The sequence below is a fragment of the Culex pipiens genome, chromosome 1, assembly GCF_016801865.2.
Source record: "Culex pipiens pallens isolate TS chromosome 1, TS_CPP_V2, whole genome shotgun sequence".
Lineage (NCBI taxonomy): Eukaryota > Metazoa > Arthropoda > Insecta > Diptera > Culicidae > Culex > Culex pipiens.
Genome location: NC_068937.1, coordinates 51,810,243 through 51,827,421, shown reverse-complemented (window position 1 = coordinate 51,827,421; position 17,179 = coordinate 51,810,243). Strand labels below are relative to the sequence as shown.

The 17,179-nt window shown below is 38.2% G+C and overlaps 1 protein-coding gene across 1 annotated transcript in view; it reads left to right on the top strand.

Moving 5' to 3' along the window:
• LOC120412725 (serine-rich adhesin for platelets) overlaps positions 1 to 17,179 on the top strand; it is a 192,680-nt gene that overhangs the window by 81,563 nt on the left and 93,938 nt on the right. The window contains exon 3 of the mRNA XM_039573312.2: positions 6,485 to 7,925. Coding sequence (XP_039429246.1) covers positions 6,889 to 7,925 — 1,037 coding nt within the window. The 5' untranslated portion in view covers positions 6,485 to 6,888. The remainder of the gene's footprint in view (positions 1 to 6,484; positions 7,926 to 17,179) is intronic.

Here is a 17,179-nt window from a genome sequence, read left to right as displayed (position 1 = left end):
CTGCCACCGTACTTCCAAATTACGAAAACCCAACGCCAAAGACGCCGAGGGCGCTTCACTGTCGGCAACTAAACTTTTCTCCATCGCCAAATTGAAATTCCGTCGCTTAGCCTCATATTATCCAGCATTCAAATCCGTTTCTGAACTTCCCGGACATTTCACATTTTCAACTTAAATATCACTTTAAAACTATAATTGTTTAAATAAGAAACGAAAAATCCGCGGAGCAAATTTTCAGAACGTCAAAACGCGCGCACGGCTTGCTTCGATCCAAATTGTTTGAACTATTTGGACTTGTACATTTTTTCGTTGAGTCTCGTTGTCTAAACAATCCGAACTGTTTAGTGTAAGGTTATTGTACCCCAAATAGTTCAAAAATAGTTAGAATCATTAGATTTACTTCAATAAAAACGTCATCATTTGACGATCAGTTTCGTTATGGTTTTGTATAGTGCCGTAACTATATGATAATGGTTAAGTATGTGGTAACTACATCTCTTTTAGTAGTAATATAGTTTGGACTATTCCCCCGATGGTTTTTGATTATGCGGGATCGTATCAAAAAGTGGTCAAAGACAAACTTGTAGGAAATTTGACGAGCTTTCCGAAAAAAATACATTGAAAGAAAAAAACACCCCACTTTTATGAGATTTTTTGATTTTTAAGTTTAAAAGACAAATTTGAAGGTGAGCCCACGATTTCTTTTCGTTCAAAATTTTTATGAAAATAGCCTAAGATGTTACAAAAAGACTCACAATAAATTCAGGATGGTGCAACTCACCTGAAAAAACACAAAAATCTTTTACTGAAACTGTTTTTTTTTCAAAAGTGCTCTAAACATCACAATTTTCATAAACCGAAAACGAGAGTCGATTCTACAGACAATTTTACATAAAAGTCTGCGTATTGACCATTGTCCTTAGTCCAATCCTTGTGAAGTTACAGCAGTTTTAAAAATGAAAATGTTGAAAAAATAGGTTTTTGATGGTTTTTGGCAATTTCTATGTGACAGACTTAATTCTTCAGTCCCGAAAATATTTTTACCGGAAAGCTTGTCCAATTTCCCATAAGATTGTCTTAAACCATAATTCAAAATAACTCATTTTTTTATAATTCAAGCTTAGTTACCATCTAGGTTACTATTACACTGAAAAAATTTTATGTTTTCAGTTATGAGTAATGTAATTAGCTTATATATGTAAGCCCATACATCCAATTCAAATGTGGTCAGAGACAACCTAATGGGAAATGGAGCACCCGCAGTCGAGCAATTTTTGACAGTTCGCTCCATAAGAAATACATTGTAGAAAAAAGCAAAAACTGCTCGAATGGAAATGCTCCATTGGACGAGCCTTCCGGTAAAAATATTTTCGTGTTTGTGTTAGTTGTCGAAAACTTAGTTATAGTTCTGTCAAATGAAATTTACTGAATTTTAAGTAAAACAAACCGACACTCCTTTTGCTAGAATTAAGTTTTACGCCGACTCGGTTTTTAGGTTAGAAATTTGACAGCTTGGCTGCACTGTTTACATTTTTTGCACGTGTGGTCAGTAAAAATGTGTGTGCGTGTGCGCTCTTGAAGTCACGCTGTAAAACCTAATGGAGCATTTCCATTCGAGCAGTTTTTGCTTTTTTCTACAATGTATTCCTTATGGGAGAACTGTCATTTCTACCACTCGAATCGGGTGCTCCATTGCAAACATTTTACTGAAGTTTCAGAAATTCATCTGTCAATGTGACAAAGGAGCATTTCCATTCGAGCAGTTTTTGCTTTTTTCTACATTGTATTGTAAGGTATGCACTTCGGAAGAAACCGGTCAAGAAAAATTTCAAATGGGTAGCAGCGGCAGCGCAAGCAAGTCAGAGAGGGTGAAGAAAAGCCCCAAGAAATCGCCCTCTCCTTTGTTCTGCTGTTCGTAAAGCTGTTTCTTGACCCCTTTCCTTCCGATCTGTAGACTAGCCTTGTTCCTTATGAGAGAACTGTCATTTCTATCATTTGAATCGGGTGCTCCCGGTGCTCCAATAGAGGTTCCTACGTGCGCATGTATTGCGTGTACGTACACAAAAAAGATTGAGGTTAAATTTTGTCCGGCCAGCAAAATCAGATGGTGCGCTAGTGTGCGTACGCGAAACGTCATAAAGCTCTATATCAATTAACTTACAGACATGTTCAAAATCACTCAGTTTTCGTCACAATACCGGACCTACTCAGAAATGAGTAAATGGGACATCTGTCAGATTTGAGTGAATTTCATCTATATCTGGGGGAATATCGGGAATATCTCTCAGTTTTCGATGAATTTAAAAAATATTGGTGTGATCATGTTAAAGTTCTATAGGAATGGTTGGAGGTGGATTTGCTAAAAAAAATCAGAATATTCAAATCAAAATTTGTTCATTAAATAATGTTTGTTGTTAACATTGTTGGATGTTTGGTCCTAAAATTATGCGTAAATTTGTGATATAATTGTTCACAACGATGAAGCTTATTTTTCTGGTTACAATAACCCTTTTTACGACCACAAAGGATTTAAAATGGATTTTGAAATAACTAAATAAAATAAATATTTACTTCGCGGCCCTTGACTTGGCAGCTCGTTCCAAGGGGACCATAGTTGAACCATCGAAAAAATGTTGTCTTTCCAATTTTATTTTATTTTTTCGCATTCAAATGAAAAGGTGATCAGAAATGTGTTTTAGTCGTCTTTAGGACCCTACACGGAGAAAAAAAAAGTTCCCAAAATTGTGAACCAGCGTTCATGAAAATGGGAACCACGAACAAAGTGTTCAAATCCAATGGTACGATTTTGAACGTTGCATGGCATTTGAACACTTTGTTCGTGGTTCCCATTTTCATGAACGCTTGTTCACGATTTTGGGAACTCTTTTTCTCCGTGTACTATGGTTCCCGTGAATTTTTGATCCTACAAAATCGCTAAGTTTAGCTACCAATCAAGCCTGATTTTGCTGCGTTGTTTTTTAAGTTAAATTTAAAGAACTCAAAATTTTATGCAGGATTTTTCTACAACCAATGTTCAGAAAATAACAGATTTGGTTTATGATCCGACAACACTGATTTACGATTCGACAACACTTTATCTGAGATATCGTGAAAAACTTGCAAATTCCAGATATTGATAACAATGACGTTGGGGACTACAATTTTGTACACCAATTTGGGGAAAAAACCATTTTGAATTGATACAAATACTGACTTTTAAGATCTTGTTCCCAAACAAATCCCACTTCTGCCAGCTGATCCATTCAAATGCTTCATCTTGTTCAACTACTTGCACTCCAGAATGAGGCCAACCCCTTCTCCTGCTGCTTTCAACTCACAGCTTTAGCACACTTGGCTGCGTTCTCTAATCGATTTCTCGCGGATAGTACCCAGAGAGGTGCATAGGTACTAGTACTTGTTTTTTTACTTCACCACATTAAGGCGTCCCTCTTCCACTTGCATAAGCAATTGCCCTAGTTTGCACTCAACCCAGCAGCACAGCTCAGCTCGGCAGGGTTTGTGTGCGATGATCCGCTATCCCAGCGCTAACAACGACCGAGTGTAGTGACTTAGTCATCCGGTCCACGGACTACGTCGTCATCTCGACGGAAAAGGGCAGAACCAGAATCATCATCTCCAATCTCCATAACAATTGAGAGAGAAACATGCAGATCTAATGGATACTACGGTGAAACTTCGGTGGTTTGGCACTTGTTACTCTTCAAATTTGTGAAGAGCTGTCACTTTTGATACGACAAGCACTGTCCAACCAGTGAGATTTTACTGTATAGAAGGGGCAAGTTACGATCTACTACTATTGGAACATTGATATTTGCATTTGTAATGAAAACTTGAAAGAAAACCCCGACTAGATTTGCCTTTTTGAACTTGCCTTCGCAGTGTATTACCTCATCAAACTGCGGCCAGTGAATCAGCAAAGAGTGTAAAAATAAACAAACTAAGTGAAAGGTTCCGGCCAAAACTGGCACAAATCGTCGTAAATCCTTTTTAGCGTTTTGTTTTCCTCCGAATTCGCTCCACTCACTTCCGGCCTCGCCGTTAGGTCACTCCTTAATGCCAGTTTGACGCGGGGGAGACCCATTAGAGAAGGGCCGATTTGCGTGACGAAAAGTGCAAGTAATCGGGCCCGGGTTCAACTCCCGGCGCCGTGGAGGAGTTTGAACTTTTGTTTTCGACGTGCGCGGGCGAGAGTGAAGGGATGGCGTTTGGATATTGGTCGGAAGGGCGAAACTGAGGCATGGAAACATGTAGCTTTCGCTTTTTTTCTTTCTTGTTTTTTTTTTTTGCTCGATGAACACGAAGCTATTAATTGGTTCAATAGGTCGATTCGTGAGTTTAGGCCCGATGACTTTGAGATGCTCGCGATGAAGGGTCTCGGAAAGCAATCGAAGTGACATTTGAGGGCGCGATTACAGCGCGAACAATGTTGTACTTTGTGTACTTTTTGTTTGCAACATTGATGGCGAAAACTTTGGTCAGATAAAAACAAAACAACTGAAAGACTCAATGAAACAGAACAGAAGAGAAGAAAAGTCAAAAGAAAAAAAAAGTCAACAGAAGACAACAAAAGTCAACAGAAGACCAAAACAAATACACAGAAAACTTTTAAAGATATCAGATGTCAACAGAAGACAACAAAAGGCAGAAGTCAACAGAAGACAACAAAAGACATCAGAAGACAACAAAACTCAACAGAAGACAACAGAAGTCAACGGAACTCAACAAAAGTCAACGGAAGACAACAATAGACATCAACAGACAACAAAAGTCAACAGAAAACAACAAAAGTCAACAGATGACAGAAAAAAAAGAACTTTGAAACATTTCAGATGTCAACAGAAGACTACAAAAGGCAGAAATCATCAGAAGACTACGAAATATATCAGAAGTCAACAGAAGACAACAAAAGTAAACAGAAGACAAGACACCAAAAGACAACAAAAGTCAACAGAAGGCAAAAATATATAACAGAAGATTACAAATGACAGCAGAAGTCAACAAAAGTCAACAGAGTTAAAAAGCGATTGATTTATGATTCATCTACGAATGTTGTAATTGTAATTTTATTGAAACGATATCCTATTAGTTTACACTGTATATCAGGGCAAGTAGGTTATGTGTTATTGTTTATTGTCATGGAGGTAATGTTGTTATTGTTTATTGTCACCTTAATGACTTTAATCGATTCTACAACCCTCTGGCACCACTGTAAATGGCTAGAACGTTTGGCAGTTACCAAAACCTCGAAGAGCCCACGTAGTAGTATTAGTGAAGAGCCCACCTTGTTTATCGTGGGCTCTTCACTAATACTACTGCGTGGGCTCTGTGAGTGTAGTAGTATTGGTGTTGTCTGTTTGTTTACACCAAATCTTCAAGAAACATCACTTTTTGTGTGAGCAAATCTGTTACGAAAAAAGCTGAGAACTGTTGTTTCTGATTGACCGGGAAGATTTGCCGGACCGGGGACTGGCCAAGTCCCGTTGTTGATCCTTCGGAACAGCTCGCTGCAATCTCCGGCAGGGAGTAACCGACCAAGTGCAGAAACATCCGTGATTCCGGTGATTGTGACGGAGCTGGTCTTTACAAGCATCCTTCGATAACCTTCTCCGAGGACTGGCCCACTCCCTCTGTCGACTCGCACAGGGAATCGAAGGAATCGCGTGCTTGTGTACAATCCGACCTTTTGTAGACTCACAAGAAGTTCATTGCGAAGTGGTCCGAACAAATCTGAACTTTGAACTTGCAAAACCGTCTTCATCGCCACTTCGCGGGGCATTTATCCATTCTCTGGCGGATAGGGTCCTTCGGGAACTTGTGTTTGGAAATCCGTCCCGTGTCGTTAGTTTTTCATGGAAATCATTTCAACATTTGGAAATGATGCCTTTTTTTACCACGCGGTATGTTTATTTTCAAATTTTGACAGCAAATGCGTTCTTCATCTTCTTTGTTGTCTTCATGTTCGCGTCGAACATTTAGGTTTCATAAACATGGCCGTCGTGACAGAGGGCTGCGATTCTACGAATGAAAAAAAAACATTTTGAAATTTTCATGCTTCCATCGTTCACGGATGGGAGATACCTTTACAGAAAATCCACTACCACCGTTCTAACTCGCACAGCTTTAGAAAAAAAATCCCTCTGTTTACAAATATTTCATCTCACTTTTATCACACAAACAACCCCCGCACTCGCACCCACACAAGCAAACATTCACCCTCACGGGGAAAAATCTCACCACAACCAAACGCTATCAATTTCATGACAACAAATCGCCCTCGCAACGGAGCAGTGAGAGCCAACCTCTACTCTCTCACTTTCTCACTCTCCCCCTAAATGCGACTCGTGTTCCTGTGCAGGGAAAATCAATAAAAATTTCCCAACCCTCTCACCCCCTAACTCACTCACTCATACTGCAGTTCGCGATAAACTTCTCACGAGTGATTTTTCTTTCTTTCTCCTTCCAGAACCCATCGCGATGCAACTAACCACAAAAGGTAGCAGCGCCAACTAGGATCGCCGAGGAACCTCAACTAGCGCGGGGATCAAAAGTTATGAACACTTTGGAGGGGGTTTGATTTCTGCTTGAGGAGGAAGACGCGTGAGACGTGACACGTGGTTCCGTCATCGCGTTAGATGTTCTGGTCCAGAACTTTTGGGAGAGAACACAACTGAGAGTGCGAGAGAGAGAGACTGAGAACTGCATTTTGTGCAATTGCGCGCACGACGGTGCACTCCTCGCGAAGAGTGCATCCCCTGGTCCACAAACGCCGCTGGGACGACGTGGGGAGGAGGTTAAGGGAAGGGTTGCCAACCCATTTTTTTTGTTGCTGCTGTTGTTGCCTAGCCTAGGAATTGAGCCGGAGCCAAAATGCTCTCCTACATGCTACCAGTTGAGGAAAAATCGCCCTCAGTGACGGCGGCCAGTGCTGCGGCGGCCGCGGCGCGAAATCTAAGCTTAAATCTGAACAATCCGGCCAATCCGGGTTCCGGCTCGGGTGGTTCCTCGTCCAAGCAGTTCAAGGACACGAACGGCAGTGTTGCCAGTAACGGTGCGAACGGGCGCAGTTCCGTGACGACGTCATCTTCCGGCAAGGTCATCAAGTCGGCCATCAAAACAAACCATCGGTATCAGCTGGTGTCCTCCAGTTCGTCGTCGGTGGAGGAAAACGGCGGTGGTTCCGGTTCCGCGGCGGGATCCGCCAACGGGAAGAAAAAGTTTGTCAAGCGTAACGGCGCGGAAGAACCGGTGCGTAACGGGGGTAACGGGGTCAGTGTCGCCGCGGATGATCTGAGTGATGAGCACACCAGCCTGCTTGGATCCGGAAGTTCCAAGAGTGTCAAGAGTGATAAAAATTTCAACAACCTGATCGTGGTCAACGGGAATGTCAACGGCGGTGGCAAGCTCGCGAGTGTGTTGAAGAAGAATGGTTCCGGGCACGGTTCCGGAACCACCACCGCCACCACAGTTGTAAACGGGGATGGTCCGCTGAAGGTGGTCACGACCACCAACGGTTACAGTGCGGTCCGCAGTTGTGAGCATGACGAAGACGACGACGACGTCGGCGAACCGGAAGAGGAAGACTATCCGGAAGAAGACGAAGAGTACGACCTGGTCGCGGCCAACAACCGGAAGAATACGAGCGGAATAATCACCGCCAAAATGAGCACCAGTGCCAGTGTGACGCGTAGCTTGAACGGAATAAACGGGAATTCCGGGGCCGGGGTACCGCAGCCCCAGCCCCAGTCCTCGGTGGAAACGCCGAGCAGTGGGATTATCGTGGACACCAGCGATGCCGACTCGGAACAGACGGCCGTCAGTGGTGTTAGTGGAAGTGGTGGCGGAGGTGGAGGAAAGAAGGTCAAGATGAACAAGCTTGGCGGCAGCAAGAATGTGACACTCAAGAGGTGAGTCCTTGGGCTTGAGGAAGGGGGTTGGAACGGTGCCAAAACAGTGTGTAGCGTTGAAGGGGAGGGGGGGTTCTTTGGTGTAGCTTGTAAAGAGCGCTAAAGGCAGCTGAAGGAATATTTATAGTTGGGTTTTCGGGGTGACAGAGTGAGAATGTGAGAGCTGGGACAGCAAAGGACAAGTTGAATAGTGCAGAGGATTATTATTGCTGGACTTGCGTCATTTTTGCATGAAAGGGTTCTTTATTAATATCGCTTCTCTGTTTTTTTTTGTTAAAGTCGTGTTTTAAAATGTCAAACCAACGAGGTGTAACTGTACTGCTATTTGAATTAATTTCGTTTATCTATTTCCAACGAATCAGCCGTGCGTCAAACTTAACGCAGTAGGCCTTTATCAAGCTTCTTGAAGGTGAAAATAATTATCATCAAGGAATCTTTACAATTTTGACGCATTAATTAATGTGAACGATGCGGCGATGCTGCCCTCCAGAAACACTTCAAATGATCATTAAATTGGAAAATAGCATCTCTAAAACGGACTTCAACTTTGAAGTTCATATTGACTAGAAGACTAAGAGACCTAAAGATTTGTAAGATTTGGAAGACTTAGAAGACTTGTTCGACATGGAAGACTAGGGAGACTTTGAAGACTTGGACGACTTAGAAATTCAAGTGAACACCATTGTACCCGGCATGACCTCTGTTGAACTTTTCAATCCCAGAGGTTTGAACCCTTCTAGGCAACAATTCCCGGCAAACACAGACATTCAAAAAAGAAGAAGAAAGATTTCACCATTATCGATAAAACATAAACAAAAACCTGTGCACCATCACGCTCACACCTGCCGGTTGCAAAACGACATGTGGATTCGCCAGACGTGTTGTTGTTTTAAAGTTTTTTGTTTGGTTTCCAAGCGCATCATCCTCCTCCTCACAGTCATCGTCGGCAATTGTATGAATTCATTCTGACAGCCGGCATGTTATGACTCACGAAAAATAACAACAACAACAAACACCTCTCAAGAGACTGGTACCTAAGGTGGCCACATGTTGTTCAATTACTTTGCATTGTATTAATTTGAATATTGTTATTTGTATGCGGAAAAGGGCCTTTCCAACACTTCCCTTTTCGTGGTTATGTAATCGTAATAGGGCCATTCAGCATGGGGACTGTCAGTGCTAATCGAGCCATTCGTCGACGTCTCCGGTTGGTTTTCCGGTTCGTCAGAAGTGGTTTGGAGATTAGAACAGCAAAATTATAGGGAAAGCCCTCTTAAGATTAATTTAGAAAATTAATTCCGAAATGGCAAACCCTATTATACCAGCTTTGATTCCTCGTTAAACGTCAAAAAGTCCCAAAAAAGAAAGAAAGAAAGACATTTCCATAAAATGTTATTCGTTTGGCAAGTGTGTTCGAAATCAGATATCGCGCGCCCCCTTCGCTTCCAAGGGCAAACTTGCGAGGGGTGCAAAAATGCAGTGTTTTGGTCACGTTCCTCCCTAGTGCGACGAGGGGTGCGCCGCCACAACAATGCAGAATTAATTAGCTGTCGAAAGATTGGCCACGTCCACGAAAGAAGAGGGCGCGTCCCTAGTTTCGATGGGGAGTGCCAATCGAAAGGTCAAGACAAGTTGTTGTGAAAAATCGATTTTTATGTGATGAAAATGTCAGTTTTGAATCAAATTCAAACAAAAATATACAGAATTTCTGAGAAAAATCCCTGACATTAATTCCGTGAATAACCTACTTGTTCCCCCTTTCCATGAGAAAAACAAACAATTAACACCTTAAGTGACACCGCCTCACTTCACACGGCTTTCCATACAATTTAAAAACCCGTCAAGTGGCTAATGAGCTGGAGATTCCTGCGCTAAAACCTGACACTTCTGGGCTGCACCACTTCATTAGTGCAACACTTTGTCAAAGTGACAGATCTAACAAGTGGCGACCTCTTCTTGGTTTGCTTCTGTCTCCCGCACACACCTTCACCGTAATACCCCCTTGATTCCAAAATCCAAAATAAAGAAAAAAAAAAAATAAACCGAGGGAGTAAAATTCCTCCTGGATCCCGTTGCACTTTTGACACTTCTTGAAGAAATGGTCTCTCGACTCAAATCTTCGCGGCGATCGTCCGTCGCAGTAGGCGAGTGTATTTTTACCCGCAGTGTTGCGGTGTGACTTTTGTTTGTTTACTTTTTCGCTCGCCTTTCGGAATCCCGCACCGCACGTCTGGCGAAAATATCTCAAGAGTGTCACTTGGATGCACTCTTGGCGAAGAAGAGGCTGCAACGGCGTGGAATTATTTAATCTTGGTCTTGGAAACAGAGCCGAGGTTTTTGGATGGCCCTGTCAGGGCCGGATTCTAGAAAAGTATTTAATTTTAAACAAATTAAGTCAAACAATCTCATTTTCAAAAATGCTTCCAATTAATTTAAAACTGAAAAGTTAAAAGAAAGAAGAAACTTTAGATAACATTTTCAAAACAACCTATCCATCATGGGTTTTCTTTGCAGAACTGGACCTTTTGAAAATTTTATCTAGAACTAAAAAACTTAGAAACTAAGAAACTAAGAAACTAAGAAACTAAGAAACTAAGAAACTAAGAAACTAAGAAACTAAGAAACTAAGAAACTAAGAAACTAAGAAACTAAGAAACTAAGAAACTAAGAAACTAAGAAACTAAGAAACTAAGAAACTAAGAAACTAAGAAACTAAGAAACTAAGAAACTAAGAAACTAAGAAACTAAGAAACTAAGAAACTAAGAAACTAAGAAACTAAGAAACTAAGAAACTAAGAAACTAAGAAACTAAGAAACTAAGAAACTACGAAACTAAGAAACTAAGAAACTAAGAAACTAAGAAACTAAGAAACTAAGAAACTAAGAAACTAAGAAACTAAGAAACTAAGAAACTAAGAAACTAAGAAACTAAGAAACTAAGAAACTAAGAAACTAAGAAACTAAGAAACTAAGAAACTAAGAAACTAAGAAACTAAGAAACTAAGAAACTAAGAAACTAAGAAACTAAGAAACTAAGAAACTAAGAAACTAAGAAACTAAGAAACTAAGAAACTAAGAAACTAAGAAACTAAGAAACTAAGAAACTAAGAAACTAAGAAACTAAGAAACTAAGAAACTAAGAAACTAAGAAACTAAGAAACTAAGAAACTAAGAAACTAAGAAACTAAGAAACTAAGAAACTAAGAAACTAAGAAACTAAGAAACTAAGAAACTAAGAAACTAAGAAACTAAGAAACTAAGAAACTAAGAAACTAAGAAACTAAGAAACTAAGAAACTAAGAAACTAAGAAACAACAATTTTAAAAATTCCAAAATTATTTAAAAAAATATCACAAGATTCGTTCCCTTGCAGGGTTCGAGAACTTGCATGCACTTTCGTTTAATTTTTGATCGCGTGTGTGTGTGAGCGAACGCGTGTGCTCTCGTGTGCCAGTCTGTTTTTGGGTGAATGACACTTGCCGTAATGCGCGGAATCTCGCGCTGCTCTCCGGGATTGTTTTTGTTTTGTTTTGCCCCGACGCCAGGAATGTCACTTGACAGGCAAAGTATGGGAGAAAATTCGCCTTAATTAGGATTGGTTTAATGTGATTGTAAGCATCTGTCTTCATGTTCTGTGACATTTGAAGGAATTTTGAGTCGAGTCGAAATTGACGGTTTTGATCAACAAAAAAGGTTTGCTGAAATAGTCTAGTCGATTGCGGCGCTTAGCCCAATCCAAGCGCCTAGGTTCAGTTCCTACTAATTTTACAGGTTTTTTTTCTGTTCTTGCTCATATTTTTTTCTGCTCATTATCACCAATCAAATCCTAACACTTCATCGTCAAAACAACGCCACTCATCAATATTCATGCTGAGATTTAAACAGCGATAAAAACACAAATACAAAGCTTAAAAGTGGCATTTATGCAAATCCAACTCCAGCCTCGAATTAAGTCTTTCACTGCCTCTCTGAATCTATTATCAGTGTCATCTGTGTGCAGTCACCCTCTCTGGTCTGTGCCTGTCCGTCCATCCGGCATGTGATTCCTTTCTCTGATGGTTAGTTAAGCGGCTAGTTAAGGCAAGGCAGGCATGGGAATGCCAGATCCATCACCCAAGAAATCAAGGAGGAACTTTGAGCCCGCGAGGCAAACAACTTCAAGCCATCAGACAAAACGGTAATTAAAATTATCGCGTGCAGCAGAAGCTGCGACTTAACTCGGAGTTGCGACTGATCAGTGGGTTTTGAACAGACGTCAAGTAACAATAATCATTTTCCGGCTTCAGGTTGGCATCGTGGCATCTGTCTAGTCTTGGAGGACATTGACGAAGGCGGAAAAAAGCAATGTTTAGGAGGAAATTGCCAACTGTTTGTGGTGGTTAGGTATTTATTGCAAAAGATCAGGAGGTTGAGCGAGATGGCTGCAATCTTGATGTTTTATAACTTATAAAGCTGAAAGTTATAATGAAAAAGATACGATGGCACTTTCTAGAACGCATTTTGAAGATCTCAATTGTTAAATTGCAAAACAAGTTTGCTATTGAAGAAATCTTTCAATAAACAACACTTTACAATTTAATGTAATGGCTATAATAATTGTTTCAACCATGATTTGTTTATGTACATTTATAAACATTTTATTAAGAATAAGTAATCATATTTCCAAATTAACTTTGAACATTATTCGAGCCTATGTTCGAGCCATTTTTCATAGCCAGGTCACACAATGCCCATTAGGGTGGTCCAAATCTTGATTCCCCTGACGCTACCCCTGAAATCAATGTTTAATTCTTTATTCACTAAATTACAAAATTGTTTAAACAAATTTTAAATACATCTGAACACGGGAATCTCTTGATCTTAGCCCATAAAAAAATTATATTGAAAATAATCTTTAAACTGTTTGGAGAAAGCAGCTGTTTCAGTTTCAGTTTTTTTTATCTGCAGAGATCTCAGTAGTCGATACTTACCAATTCTGGAATGTACGATCCTAATAAAATTTAGAACAACTTTCTTCAAGACACCATATTTTAAGGATTTTTTTTCACAAGGTTATTAGCTTTCCTAATTTCCATGTAAAATTTCCATAAAAGTTTCTTTTTCAGTGAAAACGTTTGTGTTTTACTGTGTTTCTCCAAAATTTCAGCTTAGAGATGTGCAAATTAAATTGATTGGGTCAAAGGAACCATCAGCAAATTGCTTCATTTTAGAAAAAAATGCAACTAAATATTTGTATAACTTATTTATTTGTTTGTTTATTTGTTTTTATTGAAATAGAGTTATCTAAGCCCGATCTCACGCACACTAGCTTACCATTTGTTTTTGCTGGCGACCACAAATTTTAACCTAAAAATCCATCGTGTAACGTCATGATTCGAAATCCGGACACTTAGTAGCATATCATTTTCGTAATAGCTGGCAAAAATTCATGTTATAAGTTGGAAATGAAGAATTATCGTCAGGATGTAGTATTAATACTCAGTTTTAAGAGAATGCATGCAAAATATGTCTTTTCTAACAATTTTTGATCTGAATTTGAAAATTAAAATGACTTGTTGTGCTTCGAATCCCGGACACTGACAAAAGCTGATTCGAAATCCGGACACTTTTGCTTCGAATTCCGGACACTCGATTTTGCTAATGAATCGCACAAATTTGGACTGAAATGTTAGTGAATGGCATTCTTTAAGTCTCAAATAAGCTGTTAACATCAAAACAATCGATATTTTATATAAAAATTTGCTAGAATTTAATAAAATCAAAACCATAAATTTCTGCTTTGCTTTCCCGGTGCTTCGGACACCTTTGAAATATTTCACGTGAAATGTTTCGCATTTGTGGTAATCTTATAATTTTATTTTATTTATTTGTGTTGACATTATCTACAGCGTTCAAACAAACTTTAAATGAAAGTTTATGTTAGAATTCATCAAATAACACAGTTTTGACATTCATAATGCGAACTTATATTCAAATAATTGATAAAACAAGATGAGGTGTCCGGGTTTCGAAGCGTCCGGGAATTCGAATCATGACGTTACGTACACGCAATACATGCGCACGTAGATAACTCTATACAAGTAAACATTCATAAAAATCTTTTTTTTCTGTTGCTACCAAGACTAATCTTGTAGCTCGAATCAAACATTTTAAGCATTTGAGTGATTTTCTAAACAGACTTATGGGAAATTGGACGAGCTTTCCGGTAATTTTTTTTTTCGAGGCTGAAAAATCAAGTCTGTCTTATAGAAATTGTCAAAAACCATCAAAAAACCATTTTTTTTTCAACATTTTTATTTTTAAAACCGCTGTAACTTCACAAGGATTGGACTTAGGACAATGGTCAATATGGAGACTTTTATGTAGTTGTCTGGAAAATCGACTCTCGTGTTCGGTTTTTGAAAAATTTGACGTTTAGAGTACTTTTGAAAAAAACAGTTTGGGTAAATGATTTTTGTATTCTTTCAGGAAAGTTGCTCCATCCTGCATTTTTCGTGAGTCTTTTTGTTACATCTTAGGTTATTTACACAAAAATTTAGAACGAAAAAAAATCGTGGGCTTACCTTCAAATTTGACTTTTAAACTTAAAAATCTCATAAAAGTGGAGTGTTTTTTTCTTTCAGTGTTTTTTTTTCGGAAAGCCCGTCAAATTTCCTACAAGTTTGTCTTTGGCCACTTTTTGATACGATGCAACGGCTTCGAGATACAGCTATATTTAAATTACGAAATAGAAACATATTTAAAACACTTTAGACCCTTCTCAAATGTCATTATCGAGTAAAACTGGCTCCATATAAACAAAAAAACGCTTGTAGGATAACATTCTTTCATTGAAATCGGAGAGGGTCGAGAAAAAAGTACCCAAAAAATTCCTGTTTTGGGTTGGAATTGCTAATATACATTATAATCTATTGAACCATTCTCTACGAAATCGGTCTTTTTTTAAGAATATTAATTTTTGTATTTTTTAATCCGACTGAAACTTTTTTGGTGCCTTCGGTATGCCCAAAGAAGCCATTTTGCATCATTAGTTCGTTCAAATAATTTTACATACAAATTTGGCAGCTGTCCATACAAAAATGATGTATGAAAATTCAAAAATCTGTATCTTTTGAAGGATTTTTTTTGTGTCTTCGCAAAGTTGTAGGTATGGGTATGAACCACACTGAAAAAAAATGTACACGGTAAAAATTTTTTGGTAATTTTTTATTTAACTTTTCGTCACTAAAACTTGATCTGCAAAAAACACTATTTTTTTTATATGTTTTAGAGGACATCAAATGCCAACTTTTCAGAAATTTCCAGGTGTAAAAAATGTTTGACCGAGTTTTGAATTTTTAATCAACACTGATTTTTTTTTCAAAAAATCGAAATATTGGTCGCAAACAATTTTCAACATAATTTTTCGATGTAAAATCAAATTTGCAATCAAAAATTATTTTAGTGAAATTTTGATAAAGTGCACCGTTTTTAAGTTAAATCCATTTTTAGGTGACTTTTTTGAAAATAGTTGCGGTTTTTCATTTTTTTTTAAATTAGTGCACATGTTTGCCCACCTTTGAAAAGATATTTTTGAAAAGCTGAGAAAATTCTCTATATTTTGCATTTTTAAACTTTGTTGATACGACTCTTCGTTGCTGAGATATTGCCATGCAAAGGTTTAAAAACAGGAAAATTGATGTTTTCTAAGTCCCACCCAAACAACACACTATTTTCTAATGTCGATATCTCAGATTAAAAGGGCGTAATATTGAATGTTTGGCCCTTTTGAAATGTTAGTCTTGTTTTAAAAAATTGAAAATATTTTTTTTCGGAACGATCGGAAAATTTCACGAATGTTTCATATTTTAACATTGAAAATCGGACCATAAGTTGCTGAAATATCGACATTCAAAAATGGTGTGTTGTTTGGGTGGGACTTAGAAAACATCAATTTTCCTGTTTTTAAACCTTTGCATGGCAATATCTCAGCAACTTAGGGTCGTTTCAACAAAGTTCAATGGTGCAAAATATGGAGAATTTACTCAGCTTTTCAAAAATATTTTTTTCAAAAGTTGGCAAACATGTGCACTAATTTAAAAAAATCAAAAACTTCGACTATTTTCAAAAAAGTTACTTAAAAATGGATTTAACTTGAAAACGGTGCACTTTATCAAAATTTAACTGGAGTACTTTTTGATTGCAAATTTGATTCTACATCGATAAATGAAGTTGAAAATTATTTGCGACCAATTTTTCGATTTTCTGAAAAAATCAGTATTGTATATTATTATAGTTTAGTATATTATTCAAAAATTCGTAACTCGCTCAAAGATTTTTTGCACAACCTGGAAATTTCTGAAAAGTTGGCATTTAATGTTCTCTAAAACATATCATAAAACAAAAAAAAATAAAAATAGTGTTTTTATGGAAATCAAGTTTTAGTAACAAAAAGTTTAATAAAAAATCACCAAAAAATTTTTTACCGTGTATAATTTTTTTCCAGTGTAGTCCATATCCATACCTACAACATTGCCGAAGACACCAAATCGATCAAAAAATTCCTTCAAAAGATACAGATTTTTGAATTTTCATACATTATTTTTGTATGGCCAGCTGCCAAATTTGTATGGAAAATTATATGGACAAACTATTGATGCAAAATGGCTTCTTTTACAAAAAAAAATCGAATGACCGAAATCTGAGAGAACTGCTCATATATAATTTATCTGTATTGAAAGAATGCATTTTTCAAATGATTTTCTATCTTTGGCAAAGTTTTATATACAGCACGGTGACAAGTCTTTTTTATATATTTTAGTTTTTTTCATTTTTCATAAAATTAGTTAGAAACAAGAAATATGTATGTCAAGTATGAGATTCTTATATAAAATATTCTGACAAACAACTTTGTCAAAGACCACAATTTACAGAAGATGTTTTTGTATTAAAAGATTTTGATAATACCTTATTTCCAGATAACCTTTAAACTCAAACTCATTCAACGACCATTACATTGCAACATTTGATGTTCACCGGTCTTGGGCTATCCGTTTCTTCCGTTGTTGTCAATTCCGTTAATTCGATTAGATCAACGCACGGCACGCGCTTTCTCCACATGCCAGCAGCAGCAGCAGCAGCTGCTGGCCACATACTTCATTTCATATGATATGTGGCAGAGTCTAGTGCTGGCTGAACATAACTGCTTTTTCTCCGACGGTCACCACAGGCCGTAATTAAATCACTGCGCTCTGCCAAGATGCGACGGAATTAAA